This window comes from Thunnus albacares, chromosome 7 (assembly GCF_914725855.1).
Source record: "Thunnus albacares chromosome 7, fThuAlb1.1, whole genome shotgun sequence".
In the NCBI taxonomy this organism is placed as follows: Eukaryota; Metazoa; Chordata; class Actinopteri; order Scombriformes; family Scombridae; genus Thunnus; species Thunnus albacares.
The window spans coordinates 27,706,395-27,725,000 of record NC_058112.1 but is presented as its reverse complement, the minus strand read 5'-3'; the positions used below and the strand labels follow the sequence as shown (position 1 = coordinate 27,725,000).

Below are 18,606 nucleotides of genomic sequence, written 5' to 3'. Positions count from 1 at the left end.
AACACATGTTTAAGAGGAATAAACTTTTTAATCAGAAAAAACAGGTTCTGTTGACCTGTTTTTTTCCTGTTGTTGTTTTTTTACATAAAGGCGCAGGGTTTGGGGGTTGATATAGTACATTCGCTTGATTTCTTGACCAGTAATTATTGTAAGGGACTATAATTACCAAATAAAGAGTATATTAAATAGAAAAACAGATTTTGTTCATACATTTAAAAGGATAAGGCTGGTGATTTTCTATTTTTTTTTTATTATTGTCAACAAATCTCATCTGCAGAACCAAACAATGAACTCATCCTACGTACAAGTATTGAGTGTGTATCCAAAGCCTGATATATCTTATTCCTCTGTGGTGTAGATCTCTGTTGTTGTCAAAAAACTATTAAAAAACACGTCAATGAGCCACAGCGCTGCAGTGGGTGACATGTTCCTTCACCCCAAAGAGTTTGGGCATTGTAATCTGTTTGGAAACGGCTCCGAATACTAATAACAGTGATCCTGTTTTCAGTCTCTGGAGAGTAGTTCTGTGTAAGGACGGCAGACGGCACTGAGCATGTGCAGGAATGTGGTTCCATTTACAGAGCTCCACTAGCTTGATGTGCTACGTATCACGACCTCTTGACTTCTCTGCACTGAAGTTCTTTGGGAAATTTACAGTGTAGTACTCCTTTAAGAATATATAGCTTCATTTTTCAAACACACCAGTAAGATGAAAACATAAAGAAGCAGGAGAAGGAACAGACGGTACAGTAAATGTGAACTTCAGTTATTTTCTCCACACCTCGGGCCCAGTCAACATTACACGGAGAAATAGTTTAGGGAACTGCTTAAACAAAGACTCACCTTTGTAGTAGAACAGACAGAAATCTGCCAAGACGAACCACTTCCTCTTCCAAAGACGCATCCCAGAGCTGTCCTGCAAAGAGTAAGACGGGGTAAAGAGTGTAAGTAACGAATGAATAATGAGACAGAAAATAGTGCGGACTGGAGGAGATAACAAGAGCGTAGACAAAGATCTTAAATAGGAAGAGGAGCAGGAGTAATGAGAAAGAAAGAGATAGAAACGAGTACCTGGGGACAGGAGATGACTGTGAGGAAACAGGAGCAATGATAGAAAAAGTGAGGAGGATATGAGCAGAGATAAAGAGGGTGAGCGGGAAAGAGAGAGGGAGGAAGGGAGTGATCATTTGTCCTAGTTCACTGGCTCGCTGGGCCTGACACGGCTGCTTTACTGCCCGTTTTGTCTATTATGTTCTCTGAAGAAAATTGTGCCATTCGGAGAGGGGAGGAGGCACAGAAGGCATGAAATCACCTCAAACACAGACCTATATTCGTTCTTTGGATAAAAATGTATGATGCTACAACCGTGTAATCCCATGTGTGTGTGTATGTGTGGATGAAAGGGAGTAAATGCCTGTCCACTTGGTACTGTCAGTGTGTATCTGTATGTGTGTGGGTTTGTATATATGTGTGTATTTTCGTGCGTGTGATCGGGTCTAATAATGCGTGGGTGTGCGTGCTTTTGTGCATTCACACCCATACCAACATTTAAAGGTTTTTTCTCTAATTAAAATATAATTGCACTGTGCATTTGCGTGCGTATACCTCTGTGTGTGGTCATTAAAATATAATTGCTCTGCAGTAACATCACTCATTGTTTGCCTCATACGGACGCTAAGCCTTCTCCAGTGGGATGATGCCAACTATAGATATTTTAAGTACAACTTCAAATAAACATAGAGTCTCCAGTAATAAGCTGTCTGTGATCAACAGCAGGTGCTCTATATTGCCAAAGAAAAAAAAGAAAAAAAAAAGAAAACTAGGCCATTGGAGGAAACGTTACAGGACCATACAGGCTAAAGCTAGAACTCATCCCTGCGGTGTGTTAAAGAGAAATTAACAGGCCAGATACTGTCGATACTGTCAGGAGGAAGGTACCTATATTCTCGCTGCAGTGAAAATGATGTTATAAGAGCGCTGAGAGTGAACCAAACCAAACAGTAAAGCTAAACAATGAGCTGAAACTCGCTATAACGTTCAGTTTAGGTAAGGGGAGATGCAGAGTTGGGTGATAATTCTCTGTAGGTTCTCACATTACATACTGTCATCAAATTATTAAAGAGTATGGCCACTTTAATCATATCAGTCATTTCTCTCTGGCTCCAGTTTCTGAAATGTGAGGAATCATTGCTTTTCTCTGTTTAAAATAACTGAAACTGAATATCTTTGAGTTTTGTGCTGTTGGTTGGACAAAACAAAACATTTTGAAGGTGTCACCTTGGAAACTGAGACGTTTTTCTGATATTCTATTGATTTAACAATGAATTAATTAATTTAGAGAATAATCATCAGATTACCCAATCATGGAAATTATATTCACTGGCTCAACTAATCATTAATTAATGAAGGCGCCTCTTTAGATTATAACACTCAGAGTTTCCCCGAGAGCTGGTGCTGTGCATAGAATGAGCCCAAGTTTCTGGTTTTGAGTTTTCAGTTTGACGAGGCTTTAATGTAACCTCACTGCTGTCCAACTGGCCACTCACCAGACCTCTACACCTAGTCCTCCGGGTGGTAGGCCCAGATGGCATCTCTTAATTTGACTCTTGCTTGTGACCTTATTTTGAACTTATTTGGGTTAAGGTAATCGGAAAAAGCTGCTTACATGGAGAAGTTGTTGTTCAGTGTCTTAATTTTGGAATAAGGCAGTCCTGTAAATATAGTTAATGTCACCCTACAAACACAGTTAAATGTTGTGTGTGTGTGTGTGTGTGTGTGTGTGTGTGTGTCCTGACCTGTTTGTACAGCCATCCCCGGACCACGACGGGGACGTTAGGGTTCCTCTTAATGGCCTGCTCTCTCTTCCCGAAGTTGTGTACCTTGCCACTGGAGCGGGAGCCCTGAAACACAACACAGATGTATAAGTATAGACGGCTTTCATGTGACGAAAGAAGAGATAAACAAAGTCTGCAGCAACGGCTGTGAATAATGTGACAATGTGACAAATGACAACATCTCAACATTTTCATCCCATCTTAAGAATATGGATTGATTACACATGTGCAGTTATTGATCAAGAGATGATCATGTTGTGACTTATCCATCAGTTATATGTTATATTGTCAGCTTAATTCTAATTAGATAACCAAAACATTTGCTTAGTTTATACATCTTATTTGCTCAGTAGCAAAGTGTTTCTGGTTCAGCTTGGTTAATTAATCCAATAATCATCTGATAGCACCAAATAAAATCTTTAAGGTTTTAATGGAGAACATTTACTCTCTGTAGCAGAATTATGGTTAAAGAAGTTGTAACCAAAAGCAAGACAGTTCTTTGTGTCACCGTAATATATTTGGAAACAGGCCGTCTCCATCTCATCAGATCTTTCTGTCTTACTTACAACATTATTGAATGGACCTTCACCCACACCATGATTATCTTTTAGAGGTAGCTCTCTTTTTCTGCTCCAGTTGTTTTATAATTACCACCATTATTTGAGCACAGCCAATTTTCCACTGGACCTCCATGACGGTGCCAGCCATGGTTGCTATGACATTTGCCAGACAATGACAAAGACTCAATAGACTATCAGGTAGGAGGTTAGAAAAATCGAAATGTGACCCGCAGGTCAGTGGATCGACTGCTGGACACCTGCTGGAAAATCCGACCAGTGAACCTGAACAGCTACCGTCAAAGGAAGGCAAAATCTCCTAAACTCTCTCACTGTGTCAGCGGCGACTGCGGCTGGCGGATACATGTGACTGTATTTATCTGTGTAGGTTAAAATTAGTGTTACTGATAAAGCAAACTTGCATAAGGAAGGTCGAGGGGTTATAATAGAGAGGAGATGCATTTTATCATCACCACAATGCAGTGTACCGTGTCCTAAAACTAGTGGTTGAATCTCTGCATCCTCACACATTTAAGTTTAAGTTGCTCACAGGTCACTTTAGTGCAGCTAAAATGTAGCAGCTCAGGTTTTAATGATATTAGAGATGTTCATAAATTGAATATTTAAGCATTTTACTAAGAACACTTGTCCCTTTAATTAATTTATATCAATCTATTATCTACAACATATACACTTATCCTTGGCTATCCAGGACAGCCTTTCCCACCTCAACTGGGTGAGAGCAAGGCTGGATTAAACAGTTTGGGAGCCCCCCTCACCCAAGTATAACTTGTAATACTAAAAACTGGATTTGAACTCAATGCCCCTCTACAGTACAAGATGTGGCCTAAGGCTCATAATAAATTATACCATTCACATCAGCACTTTATGCCTAAAGTGCACTCTGGTTACATACAATCTGCATCTTAAGTACTTGTACTTGTTCAATGACAATAAAATTTAATCTAATTTAATCTAATCTAATCTAAAGATTACTGTATGTAATAATGCAGACCTCCCATTCTCACATATGTCCAGTTCACCTATCTACCTTGATGTCTTTGTCCCGTGGGAGGAAACCAAAGACCCCAGAGAAATCTCACTCAAACATCGCGAGAACATACCAAATTTATATAGAAAGGACCCAGTCAGCTGGTGAATTTGACCATAGATGACATAGAGTCTAATGTAAAGCTGCATGAAGTTCTGAACAACAACTTGGACAGATTTGTGCTTATATATGAACTCCAGCTACACTTCCACATCATGGTTTTCATTTAGCACAAATGGTACAATTGCAAAGCTGTATGCAACCTGTACATGCAATGTATGATATTGTGTAACTGATTTATTTATCAATCTCTTGAACTACTGTGTACTTCTGCTTAATTTTCACCCTCACTATGACCACTAGATTCCCACCTTTGAGAGTAGCTACTCTACACGAGGATGGTCACAACTTGTCTTTTCCAACATGGTTGACAACGCTTCAGATCACCTAGTTCACAATTATATGAAATTTTACTGCAAGGACCCATCTAAGAAACTTCCATCTTGACTTAATCTTCCCAGCTGATGTCTATAAGCAGTGTTTAACTCTTTGGTAGTATTTATGCACTACTGTTCCAGGCGCTCACATCGATTCATCTTCCCTTACACACTCATAAAAATGCATGGGTGCTGGTTGTCTGTCTCTCAGTAAACCAAGAAATTCTTGCATTATTATTGTGTTTGTGTGTGTGCATGCCTACTGTGCATATGCCCGTAAGCATACTTATACACTGTGCATATATTCACGCAATCTCATTACACCATCCTCTATTCTGAAATCTCAGAAGAAAGTTAACTCCCCCCGGCAAAGCACACACACACACACACACACACACACACACACTCAACCCTGCCACCTCCATCACACTGATATTATAATAAAAGATGTGGTGTGACGGCTATACAAGTGTGTGTATATGGACTGTCAGCAGCATTGGGAGGCATCCACAGCTGGAAAACAGCAAAACACACTCGCTAATTAGAGGGAGGCTGGTCGGCCAAGCATGATGCAAAGTCACAGAGTGGTTCCTATACTGTCGCAACGGAGTCCCTTTTCTGTAAATATACAGTATGTGTACGTCAGCGCGTGTTTATCTCCTCCTGCGAGTGTGCGCCTGCAAATATGTTTGTGTGCGATGCGGTGGTCTATTTTTAGGCCGTGGGTAATTCTGTGGAACAGACTGTGGTCCCTGCTGCCAAGAAGCACTCTGTCTTGTAGGTGAATGACTCGGGTTGCAGAGCAGCTATTTGTTACATTAATGACACACGATCAGACAACCTAAAAGCCTGGAGCGCCCGCTCTGAGACTTGAGAGGCTGCAAGTTCAAATCCCAAGCCAGACGAGAATTATCTGGGATAGTGAGGTAATTAAACAAGAGTAGTGTTCGACCCTCCCTTTAGAAATCTGGCAGAAGTGTACATGTACTTAAGAGATACTTAATCCCAATCTGTCCGAGTGGATTTGATCAGCGGTGAATAGTGGCTGAATGTAGCTGAACCTGGCAGTTCCCTCAAGTGAGCAGATTTACTTTTCTCTGTGGTGCATTACTAAGATTTTAAATATCTTCTTATATGTTTTCCACATCGGTTAGACAAAAGCAGTCATGTAAAGACGTCAACTTAGGCTCTTGGAAAGTGTGATGAGTGTTTTTCCCTTTTTTTCTCTGACGTTTTAAAGACTAAATGATAAAATAGATGAATCAATAATGAAAATACTAATGTCTTGCAGCTCTAGTTACATTCTACCTTATTCAAAATCATTTTAAGGTTGTCAGGAAGGCACAGTGATGAGCACAGTTATATCTATACCTTATCTTTACCATATCTATACCTTAAGGAACAGAGTTTTAAATGTGAGCTGCTCAGTACATCCAGTCTTCTACTGTCGATCTCCACCAGCTACTAGCAACTTGTCATTGTGTTGAACTGTCTGACTGCAAAGACTGGTGTTAGTGAGAAAGTAATGGAAACAGCAAAATCGCCTCAAGGATTACAGAATTAAAAAAAAAACATGTTGTGTTTGGAGTGTTAATGGCGGTAGTTACGGCAGAGTAATAGTAACTCTTTGTCCGTGACCACTTTTTTTTCCCCCCTCAGCCAATAAAGAGATTAAAATTAGAGACCTTTAAGTGACAAACAAATCCTTCGACGTGTCACTGTTCAACAAAACACAGGCTAATCGTTTGTCGTGATACATGTTGGCATTAATGTTCAAACTGGCACTTCATTTTCAAGAGCGGATAAGCTATTTTCAAGTAGAGCGGAGAAACGACGAGGAACATAAAGGCGCATAAATTCATAACTATAAACTGGGACCCGGCAGGAACTCCTAAATGACATTGGCTTTGATGAATCCCCGCGAACTTGCGCTGACTGGTTATGAACACGAGTGCTTAAAGGAGAACTGTGAGGATTGTGACACATAACTCGTGGGGGATATTTGACGATTTCTGTCTCCGTGTTCCCACTGATGTTTAGTCAGAGGCGGAATAGATGTTCAAAATGTGGATTCATTTCTTGATGGCGGTGTGTTATGCAAGGGGAACATCGTTCCTCTGGGACAAGATTCTTTTGTTAAGAGTTTTCCTTGTCAGAATGAGGCATCTGTACTATTTCCCCGCTGTTTGATGGCAGGGGTGATGAGCCAGAGCACCTGGGAGGGCTTGGGGGGTCGGGGGGGAAAACGCGGGGCGTGGAAACAGCGGCGAGGCAGCGTGATGGATGCCCTGTCATCTGGGTACTGCGCCCGATGACACATGTTCAATCTTAGTCCCGAGGCACCTGTTGATAGGGCAGGATGAGATTTCATGGCACTGCGGAGCTGTGTGTGTGCGTGTGTGTGTGTGTGTGTGTTAGTGAGTGAAAGGGAGTGTAAGATATAGACTGAAAGATAGAGCGACAGAGAGAAAGAGGGAGCCGAGGAAAAAGGAAGAAAAAGAAATAAAGTAGAGAGAGAGATAGAGAGAGAAGCTTTCCAATTTCCATGTGGATTACGACGGAATGTTGCACAAAACCAGTTTGCAAAGAACGTAACGACATGAAGTCTGCAATTCGAGGCACAAATTGGAATTTGCAAGCATTGCTTACGCTGAGACGCTTCAACAGATTCCGTAATTTCAGCGGCGCCGGCAAATTGCCCGAGACAATGACAACTTGAAGGACAACCAGACGCAAGGTGAAGAGTGTGGAGGGGGGTAAAAAAAAAGTACAAGCTCCAAAGAAATGTAACTGTGTTTTATTGTTACTCCACACACATCTTTACAACTTTCAGTTGATAATGTCGGTTGTGTCGATTAAATCCTAGAATGGATGAATGAACGGTGATATCAATCAGATGTGAAACAAGCAGCGTTTTAGAGTATAACATAAACGCCTCCAAACGTAACCACAAAAATGAACTATGAAAGAAACAAAGATGCAGGATTTTACTTTTTCAAATAAACTGTTAAACTGAAATCATAACCAAAACCTGGAATTTGTGATGTAGTTACAAATATTGAAGGTTTATTGCTTGTGCATGGTATTAAATAAACTGAGAGGTTACTCTGTTTGTAATTAGCTCTGTGTTGTAAATAAATCACAGAAGGAGTCAAGAAGGAACAGTTCACTTTAATGCTGCGGTGACAAGTTCTCAAACACGAGATACTGAGCTCACTAAATGAAACATCTAAAACAATGCAGTCTTTTATGGTAATAAATGCCCTTCTGTAGCCCTCTCAGTGTGACAGACAGCTATGAGTCCATTGTAATTAAATCACATCTACCTGCTGGCTTTGAATCCTGCTTTAATCAAACTAGAGCTATACCCGCTACCTCTAACACCAAACCTCCACCTCTTCCTCCAATTAAGTCTCTTGTCTTCCGTTTCTGCAGGGCCTGTCATGGATCTTGGTCGACCGCAGAAGACCTTTTAATTCATTCATTATCAACTCATCACTATCCAGCGTCCACAGCTGGATCCGTCAGCGGACACACAGAAGAGCGACGAGTCTACAACTGTCAATAATGCTGCTACTAATAATAATATTCACTTTTATTCATGCAGAGCTCATCTGAGCATGAAAACATCAAGATAATCAGACATAATTACTTGAGAAAATTGGGATTAAACAAACAAAATCCAAATGTAAAATTAAAAACTAAATTAATGTAAGTAGTTATTTAAATAGTGATAGTATTTGCAAACACTTCAGGCATGATTTTCCACAGTCTAGGAAGCCTGATGGTAAAACCACACCTGAGAATGTCAGAGGAGAAGATTTCAGACTATGCTCCGGCTCATAAGAAAGCTGCTGTGTTTAATATTTTAACATCATTATTACATTAGTCCATTTGACTTATCCCATCAAAATAATTAATGTTATTAAAGAAGACCACTGCTGAGCAGATTGTTCATTCACTGCATGCCTCTACACAAATTTTTTATTTAATGCATCCTAGTGTCACAAGGATGGGTTAGGGAGAAAATCTGCATTTGTTCTACAAGGAACAAGGATATCGCTTTAGTTTACGGCACAAAACAGGACGAGCAAGCTGATCTATCACGGAAAGAGCGAAAGATTTCACAGTGGTCAAAATTAAAGGCAAAGTGAAAAAAAACGGGACCTATGCAACTCTTGTTCAAAGAAAAGGCCATTTTACCTCTGTCGTTAGCTTTTTACGCTCCATTACGCTCCAGACACAGATGTAGGTCACTCTTTGCACTCTTAGCTTGGAGATCAATGAATTTAAAAGTTATTCTGCTCTTGGAAATATTTCACGTTACTCGGGTGTACAGCATCAACTAACAGTGTTGTGTGTGTGACAGGGCTGAACACTGAAGAAAGTAGTGAACTGTATTTGACACTTAGAGACTACAGTGTCTACCCTAGTTCATAGTACATTTTGTCAAATGCATCACTGTCTAAGGCCATAATTACATCATCATTTAATAATAAAGACTGTAATTCCAGAATAAATAAACAGATGAAACAGTCAAATCCAAAGATAAGAGTTAAACTAATGAGCCACACATATGTAAATGGTAAAAAACTAAAACTAAATATTTATTTTGAGACAAAGATTACAGTTTATCATGCAAAATTGGAGCTTTACATATACACGTATGCAGTAACATCATACAGACACACACCACTAGGCAGTGTGCAAAATTAACTTTTGTTATCCACTGGCCAAATTGCTAGTAAATGTTCAAATTTTACCAGCTACTCAATAGATTATCTCTGTTTTTTTGGCTGCTGATTGAAGCGAATCCACCAGCCACTTGCATGTTCTACCAGCATTTGGCTGGTGGCTGGTGCTAATTTTGTGCCCTTCCACCAGGGTCACCCGCACTAAACATGGTGGTCTAAACCTCAACACAGTCTGAAGAGCTTTAGATACAACCACAGCTAAATTAAACTGAACCACACACACACACACACACACATACACACACACACACACACACACACAGACTAACCTTGGAGGCAGAAGTGGTGTCCACAGTGGAAGAGGTGATGGCAGTGGAGGCCTCGCTGACGGTGGTGCTGGAGAGCTGCTCACCTCCGGGTTTGGACATCATGCGAGCACCCTGCAGCCTGCACACACACACACACACAGAAATGCCATTACACACCACTGCTACCACCAGGAAAGTAATCTCATGTTGTCAATAAACTTTTTATGTGTGGTTTCCATTTCTGTTTTCACAATCATCTCCAAGCTGACCTTCTGACTCCTTATAACTGATTTCTTGTCATTTTGGATATGCACTATGTAAATTAAATGTTATTCTAGCTCTAAAATAAAAAGTCAAATGTACATGAATTGATCAAGGAGGAAAGGATTGATGGGAAGTGTGAGGAGTCGAGACAGAGTCTAGATAGAGGATGTTAGGGCCTCTCCCATGGTTTGTGCATACTGTCTCCAGAGACCAAGGATAAATCCTTTGTGCCTTAGTGTGTGTGTGTGGGTGTGTGTGTTTGTGTACAATCTATTTTCTTACTGTACCCTCAGGTTAGCTCAGACCTATTACCTCATATGACTGTTTCACAACAGGAGGCTGATAAATGGTCTTACAAACCTGATTCACAGCAGAAACATCAAAAGTGCACAGAGCAGACTGTGTTATGTAACCGTGTGCTTCCAAAATAAATTAACAGTCCTTAATCTGAATGTAAAGTAGACACAACAGCCGCAAATATGAGCGTGAAGATATTATGTCACGGTCAAATAAAAATTACACAACTGACAGTTTTTAAATTCATTGTGATGCTTTAAGAAGGATTTGTTTTTCTTTCGGTTCCCGTCTGTATAATGACTTATCATGGGATATTGAAGCATTACTATGGCATTAAGCCTTTTATACCATGACAGTAAAAAAGCAACAGGATTCATAGATACGAGGGTTGACGTGACAGATCCTGGACATCACAAGAGACCACTGGGTAAAAACAAGACATCCCAGAGTTTTCTGCCATGAGTAACCCAAATGAACAAATAACAAATAAGTTAATTAAACTGGGCAGCCTTATCGATAGGCAGCAGCTTCTATTTCGAGGTCTATTTCTTCCATAGATTTCCAATTGACTGGTGAAATGATGACAGTGGTGACGGGCAGACTTTAGAATCTGATTACTCTGAATCCCGCAACAATCCAGATTGGGTCTTCTAGATTTTGTCTTTGCTGGATGAAAACCATTTAACTCCAAAATATCAACTCTTCAGTACGACAGACTGTACTTTCAGACACAATTTAAGGTTATTCAACAGTTTATGAGAAGATTTTACAGTCCAAAAGGATTACACAACTCATGTTTCAACCCATTGAGGACCAAGTAGACACAAGAACAAAAGACCAAGAACAACAAGAACAAAGTTGTAACACGACAGCAGTAAAATGTAACATGTAAGTTATGTGGATAGTAACACAATTAGCAAGATAGTATGATTAACTGACGGCGGTGAACCTTCATTGGGCAGCGATAAAGCAGTATGAGGCCAGACCAGGCTGAACAAACAGAGCTACGTCATCTGTGATCAAAGGATTGTGGATGAATGAGTCTCACCACAATGCAAACTATTCACAGATCAGTTACGGATCAGACACCCTGACTTTTCTGAAAACACACAATGACGTCATGAAACATGTCCTATAGTGTACAGAACCGTGGAGATAGAAACATGAGAGAAACACGGATTAAACACACTGAAGAGTTGGGTTTAGATCTTTCTGTTCAGGGTTTTTGCTGCTTCTTAACAGGTGCATCCCTTACAGCCATATCCAACAGACTTCACCTCAAACAGATTTGCTAACCTGTTACAATAAAATATTAAGATATCTTCTTGTCTGTAGTCTTCAGCACTTCTTAGTTCGCTTTTGATGTGTCAAAAGATTCAAAAAGAAAAGAAAAGCAGCTCACATCATAGACATCATGTTATTTATCTTTCAGACTGGCAGCATGTTGTGGACAATTCTGCTTTTTTTTTAGTTGCTAAGGATACAGGTACTGTATGAAAGCCTTTAAATTCATTACCAAACACAGCTTTACAGCCTCAAAAGCAAAACAGTATTGCTTCTGCTTGTCAGCTGATAAGACAGAGAGGTTTTTACAGGTTTATGTTTTTGGCTTTGGTAATTATGGTTTCATTGAATTCATTGAGGTCCAGAGTGTTCTGACAGCTTTAACCAATAATGTTACCAATAATCTTTTTTTTTAATTCGGAGAAGTTGGATATTTAAAGAATACTGAGTTCTTGTTAGAGATTGGATTACCGACCAAAAAAGTGAGCAACTCCCCAGACGCGGGGAGTTGTGTGTTTGTTGGGGTATATGCACCGTCTATGTTGTCTGGCTTACACCATCAAATATACAGTATTTTCCCAGCCAGTGTGTCATAGTTTTGAGTGGTTATTACACTGTAAAGTGCTTTTCCATTCACCTGCCAATGACCTTCAGCCATACACAGATCAAAGACGATATACCTGGCATTGGACAAAGACCAGTCTGTACCTTTGTCAGTCTACCGTCTAGAGCACTAGAATTGGAGGTAAATAAGCCTTTACAGTTTAGTATTGTATACATGTTTTTTATGGTATACACAGGCATACTGTATGTGTCATGTCCACAAAGAAACTGTGTTCTCTAAAGAGCTTCTTCTGCCTTGGAATATGGTATGCAACACAATTTAAAGTAGATTTTTATCTCAAACGTTGCTCCAACAGAGTCTGATGAATCTCATGAAGTTGCACTTTGTACTAATTTGTTGTTGTCTGGTGCTTTTTTCATTTTTAATGCTCTTTCTGCAGTTTGTTTTTGTTTTTGATGAGTTATTTTCATCTTTTACAATTTAATTTGCAAAATCAGATCATTTATTTTTTCACGTTTCTATTTGGTTTGGTTTCCCTTTTTTCTTGTTTCAGTCAAACTGTTCAAATTTTAAAGGAGAGATATGATGCTTTTAGGGATTTTCAGTTATTTTATACTCTTATTATGTTAAACATGGTCAAAGGTCCAAGACTTGAGGTGAATATATGTTAAAAAATTCCCCCCCGAAAGTCAAAAGCCAGATCTCCAGCCTTGTATGCAAAGTTACCTCTACTTCCACCTTGTCATGACATCAGATTATTCAGATATTCCCACATTCAACGGTCGTCTGTTGGTGGGTTTTGTTGCCGGGGTTGTTGCTAAAGTTGCTCCGTGGGTTGTTTGTGTTGTTCACTCACATATTTTGGATCAGATTCAGACTCAAACATGTACAGATGTATTTGAGAAGTTGCTTTTCAAGTACAGAACAAGAAAAAGAAGTGAAATCCAACTACTATTGTTTGTTTACATAGTCTCTAGGGATGCCATGGTGAGCAAATTTTACCACCGGTTAATAAACTTGTTGACAACACCGGTGTTACTGGTTACACTGGTAACATTTTACAAGGTAAGATATTTGTCAATGATGCTTAATATCTGTAGAATGTCGGATTTTAAGTTTAATTTTAGCCTGAAGTCATCTAAAGGGAAGCCCTTAGATGGCTTCAGGCTGCTGCTCAGTATCACTAGCGGGTCCTCCAACATGTACAGCCGGTCTGCGGTGCACACAGATGCCAGGATGAGCCAGAGGATAACTGCTGCTTAGAGCCAGAACTGGAGCAAACCGCCTGCTATATGGAGAGAGACACACCGAGAGAAGGCTGAGCAGGCAGAGAGCAGGAGAGTTTCTCCCAAAAAACAAGCACTGAGACCCGGAGAGACATGAGAGCAGCTGCTCGCTAACAGCTACATGTGTTTACAGCAGAGAACAGGAGGGAGGACACACGTCTGACTCCGCTTCTCTGTGCTGCCACTCTGCTGCTGCTGCGGACGGTCTCACACTTTGAGTTTATAATTGTAGCATCCATCCATCCATCCATGCTTAGCATTTTACAAAGTTAAAGTTTTTTATTTGCTGAACATGGGTGCTGATATACAAAAATGAAATAAATGGGTTTTATTTCTATTTAAAGAAAAAGCGAAACGATGATGGGGGGGGCAAGTAATGTAATCAGTGCATGCCCTAACACTGTGTAACACCAACTACCGCAGCAGGTGTAGTAGCCTCCCGAGCCCCCAGAAGTCTGCTGAGGTGCGGCCTCCAGGAGCTGGCCAATCAGAATAGAGTGGGCTCAGTGGGAGGGCTTAAAGACACGGCAGCTAAAACAGCCTGTTTCAGACGGAGGCTGAACTGAGGGGCTGCATAAAGGGCCAGTATCACATAACTTTTTTTTTCATGAGTTTTTTTGAGCTGTAAAATCATGCAAAAATATCCCAGTAGAGTCCCAGAATATAAAAATAGACCTTGAAATGTGCATGATACGTCCCCTTTAAATTGTTCATTTTTTAAATGATCATTTTATTGGATCTCAAGGTGACTAGAATGACTTTGTGGAACGAGAATCCAAATAAAAAAATACAGAATGAGGTGAGCTGCTGCCAATTTACTGTAAATGACATGCGGAGTATCTGTAATTTGAAGTTTGTTTGCGTGTGTGTGTATATGTGTGTATGTGTGTTGCAGGTTTGAAAACAGACCATACAGACATGCAATTTAGTCAGGCAACAAATCCCAACAAAACGTGACTACCTGCTTGCCGGCTATGCTCAGAATATCTCTTTGAATGATGACAGCTCCGTTATTGCTGCTGTCGCATTGCAGTGAGACAGATGAGACGTTCCGTGCTGGATGTTTTATTGTCAAGCGGCTGACATCAGGCGGAGTACGCGTGTAAATCTGTCTGATTAGTTTCAGAAGAGAAAACACTGGCAATGTAACGCATTCCCTCATCTAAGAATCCAACCTCATTACCTTGTGCTATCTCTCTCTGATGCCCTTTTTTCCTCTTTCAAATAGATTCATACATTTTTATTTCTGTAAATACACATCTATCTTACTGTGAATTGCTCTATTAGTGAAAAATACAACTATTTGTGAGTGTTTCTGTAAGAAATCTGAACATCAGCCTTTTCAGTTTTTATCTTGTAAAAAATATTTTGTCTTTCAGTTGGGCTCTTGTTCTCCTTCTTTCTATCTTCTTCAGACAAATTAACAGACCCTCCTCTCTGCCCTCCATATTAAAAGACCGTACTTTCACCACAGCCTGCAGCTTCAGTACATTACCGACTTCTATCTACAGATGCATAATGTAAAGCCCTAGAACGTGGTGTGGGTGGGTTGAGAGCGAGGGAGATATTAGCTATGTTTTCATTCTGCTGTCAAGATAATTTCATGCAAACTTCTGAAAGGTCACAAACTATAAAATGTAAATTAGACGCATTTGCATCAAAGTCAAAGTAAAACTAATGTATTCACCGGAAAGATTTTTTCAAAGAACCGATTTTTTTTTTTTTTTTAAATGATTAGTATCAAGGAAAGTCATTGTTCTTTGATTAGGAGCTAATGTTGGTTATAATTTCATGTTCTCTAAATACCAAAGCATGGAAAGGCACCTAGCTTATAAACCACTCCACTGACCAATAATAAATAACCTTTCTCTGCTTTTCATTTATAAGGTTCTTTGTCGAAGCAAAGGTTTAAACGTGACATTTTGGGGATCTTGTGGAATTTTGCCATTTTATTCAGCTTTTTAATAGGTTACCTGCCTACCGAGAAAAAAGTTCTTGAAAGGTACAGAAGAGCGAGAGACAAGAGGTGTTTATGACCTTGTTGATGAAAGAGAGAAGAAAACCATAGAGGGAGGTGATAGAGAAAGAGCCAGAAAACGAGATGAAGTAAACGTCAGAGTCTTTGATTTCCTCACAGCAAAATAGAAAAAAAAAAAAAAAAAAAACTGGCAAATTATAGCCTTACTTTCTCTGCAGAGAGGTATACAAGGCTCAATTCTTCTGTCTGCCATAAGGGACACAGCTTCTACTGGGAGTCTGTGACTAGACTTTCTATAGCTTTTTTTTAACTTACTTCACAGAGGAAAAACACATCTGATATCACGGGGGGAAGGAGGAGGACATAATTTGGCCTTTTTGAGTGCAGGCTAGCCTTGACTCCAGAGGTTTGGAGAAAAGGTATGACCTCTATTTCTGTGAATTAATCCATGTGTAACACAGCTCCTGGAGGTCCGAGGGGAACACAACCCACTTATTTACCTCGAAATGCCCAAAGAGGATGGGGTCACGAGTGGTAATCTGTTTACCTCTGCAGACAACAGAGAGGTTGAAGAGACGGAAACACAAAACGTCTGAGTGAAAGAGAGAAAAACAAAAGAGACAGTCACAGAAAAAGAGTTATAAGACAGAGAGGCACACAAGAGTGAAGGTGTGAACCAACTGTTGAGTTCTCAACTACTTAAAATTCCCTTTATTAACTATATTTCACAACCTTTAAAGTCTATTTGATGGTTTCGGCATCTTAAGGGTCCTCACCGAGCGAACGAACCTCTCTTAAAATCGAGGCGAACTAAATTAAATTGAGAAGACAAAGACACAAGAGAAAGAGAAGAGAGAGAAAAGATGAAGAGATCGAGTCATTCGAGGGACGCCGTCACACTTCACTTCACATGTTGTTGTTCTGCGGCTCCATCAGTTCGGTATCAGTGTTCTCGTTGTTCCGCAGAGCGCTTATGAAAGAGGAGCAGGTGGAAACGTGGTAATTACTACTATTGATTTATGCTTTTTGCACTGCTTAAAAATACAGCACAACATTATAATCTGATATTAATATGACTTTATTATCTGATAGTGTCTGGTTTGTTTTTTTCTCTTTAAAAATGCACTAAATATCAATTTTTTTAAGAGTTGGCAGCCTTGTTTGGATTTTATAGGCATGTTTCCAATATCATTATCACAAATGTTAATTTAGGGTTTGTTGTTTTTTGCTGTTTATCTTCCTGATTACCATCTTCAATGTTTTTGTTATTTATTGTTTATATGTGGGTTGGTAGAAGACTGTGCAGTGTTAAAATCTGATGTTTTTTTTTTTAAAAAAGTATTGAAAATCATAAACTAAATTGACTGCCATCACGTTTAAGATTTTTTTTGTCTACCAATACATAACAATATCATTTTAATTTAATTTCTCTTTATTACTGCTAAGTGAAATTATTGCACTAACACGCCCCGACCGTGACCGTCCTGTTCATCTACTTATTATTTCCAGTATTGATAATTCTCCAGCTTGCTGTTGCGCTGAGAGACATCATTCAAAAAACACAAAACACAGTAAGCTTGAAAATTCCATATGTCATTCTGGGAGTTTCCAAATACTGTTGGCTGTAAAGCAGCCGGAGCAGAGCGGCTTTGATTCCAGTGCTTTGCTAAAGGCCACGCTGATTGTAGACGCTGACGGGGAAAAAAAAGCTTTATTCACTTCATTTCCCTGCCAAGATTTTCCCACTTGGTCTTAGTATTTAAACTCTCAAACATTCTGTTACAACCCAACATTTCTGACCTCAAGGCTAATCAACATAACCGCACAATTTAAACAGAATTTAATTTGCACCATTTCTATCTCTCCATGTCACAAATAGTATCATCTTTGGGCTTGTGGCATCACTAGTTAATACGATTACAAATTAAAAGACATTTAGAGGATTCAGATATGAAACAACACCCTGTTATTAAGAAATAAGACTTTTCAATCAGAATTGATTCCTCAACAAAGCCAGATAATAAACAGAATAATCATGCACATCAGTAATCAGGGATGAAATATGCAATCTTTGAGCTCGGATGCTTCCGTGGAAAGCAACAAGACAGATGCGACGCAAGCAGCTGAGCAGGTTTCATTGATTTCCAAGGAGGTGATTGAACCTTGGCTGTTGTTTGACTTTGTAACATTCACAAAGGTTTCAATAGCAAGTTTTGTGGTGGATGCAGATTTCTATTACAGTGTATAGACAGTAAAACCCAGGAACACGCAACTAATGAAAGAAATGTTGAATTGGAGACCTCAATGAGAGGCTTGTGGTGCAAGCAGAGGCTAGCCCAAACATGACATCTGTGTTTGTGACAAATAAAACCACTCACCTGCACCTCACACCTTTAAAAAAACTTAACAACACTTCACTGAAGGATGAATCTGAACAAATAAATAGAGAAAATGATGCAGGACTGGGATCTAACAGGGTAAATCACTTCAGAGAAATAAACTCATACATCCAAAAATGCTGTTGTTTCACCCCCCCAAAAAACCAAAGACAATCCTTTGAAGTGACTTCAAAAGCTAGAAGCTTGAAATAAAATGTGTAAGCCTCACGCTCACAGCCCATCATTAAAAAAAAAAAAAATACATGGAAACATGGGACCAAATAAACACTAATGACGACTCCAACTCAAGAAAAAAAAGCAAACAATTTGAAGTTTCTGTGAAATCTTTCAGTGAATACAAACACGCCGTTTTTCCTCTGGCCTTGATTCAAAATATAGATCGTGCTTCATCTCTGATGCAGCTTGTGGAGAAGAGGAAGAGGAGTCGGATAAAATCGAGGACCGACGTTGAAAGATGGGAGAGTATGACGGGGCAGGAACTTAGATTCTTTTGAAAAAAAAACATTGCATATTAATCTCACTCAGCAGCGCTACTGGCAACGAGTCAAGTGAAACCACATTATGGGTTGGAGGGCATTTATTGGCTGCACATCAGTAGGAAAAGGTTTCGCCTCCGCTTGTTACGCCCGTGGGAGGAAGAGGCAGCCGCGTT

General features: G+C 39.7%; 1 protein-coding gene across 9 annotated transcripts in view; it reads right to left on the bottom strand.

Annotated features, from left to right (window-relative positions):
- plekha7a (pleckstrin homology domain containing, family A member 7a) overlaps positions 1–18,606 on the bottom strand; it is a 143,629-nt gene that overhangs the window by 34,535 nt on the left and 90,488 nt on the right. For all 9 annotated transcript variants that reach the window (XM_044357068.1, XM_044357069.1, XM_044357076.1 and 6 more), the window contains 3 exons: positions 9,903–10,020; positions 2,796–2,900; positions 844–916 (listed from right to left, as the gene is read on the bottom strand). In XM_044357068.1, coding sequence (XP_044213003.1) covers positions 844–916; positions 2,796–2,900; positions 9,903–10,020 — 296 coding nt within the window. The remainder of the gene's footprint in view (positions 1–843; positions 917–2,795; positions 2,901–9,902; positions 10,021–18,606) is intronic.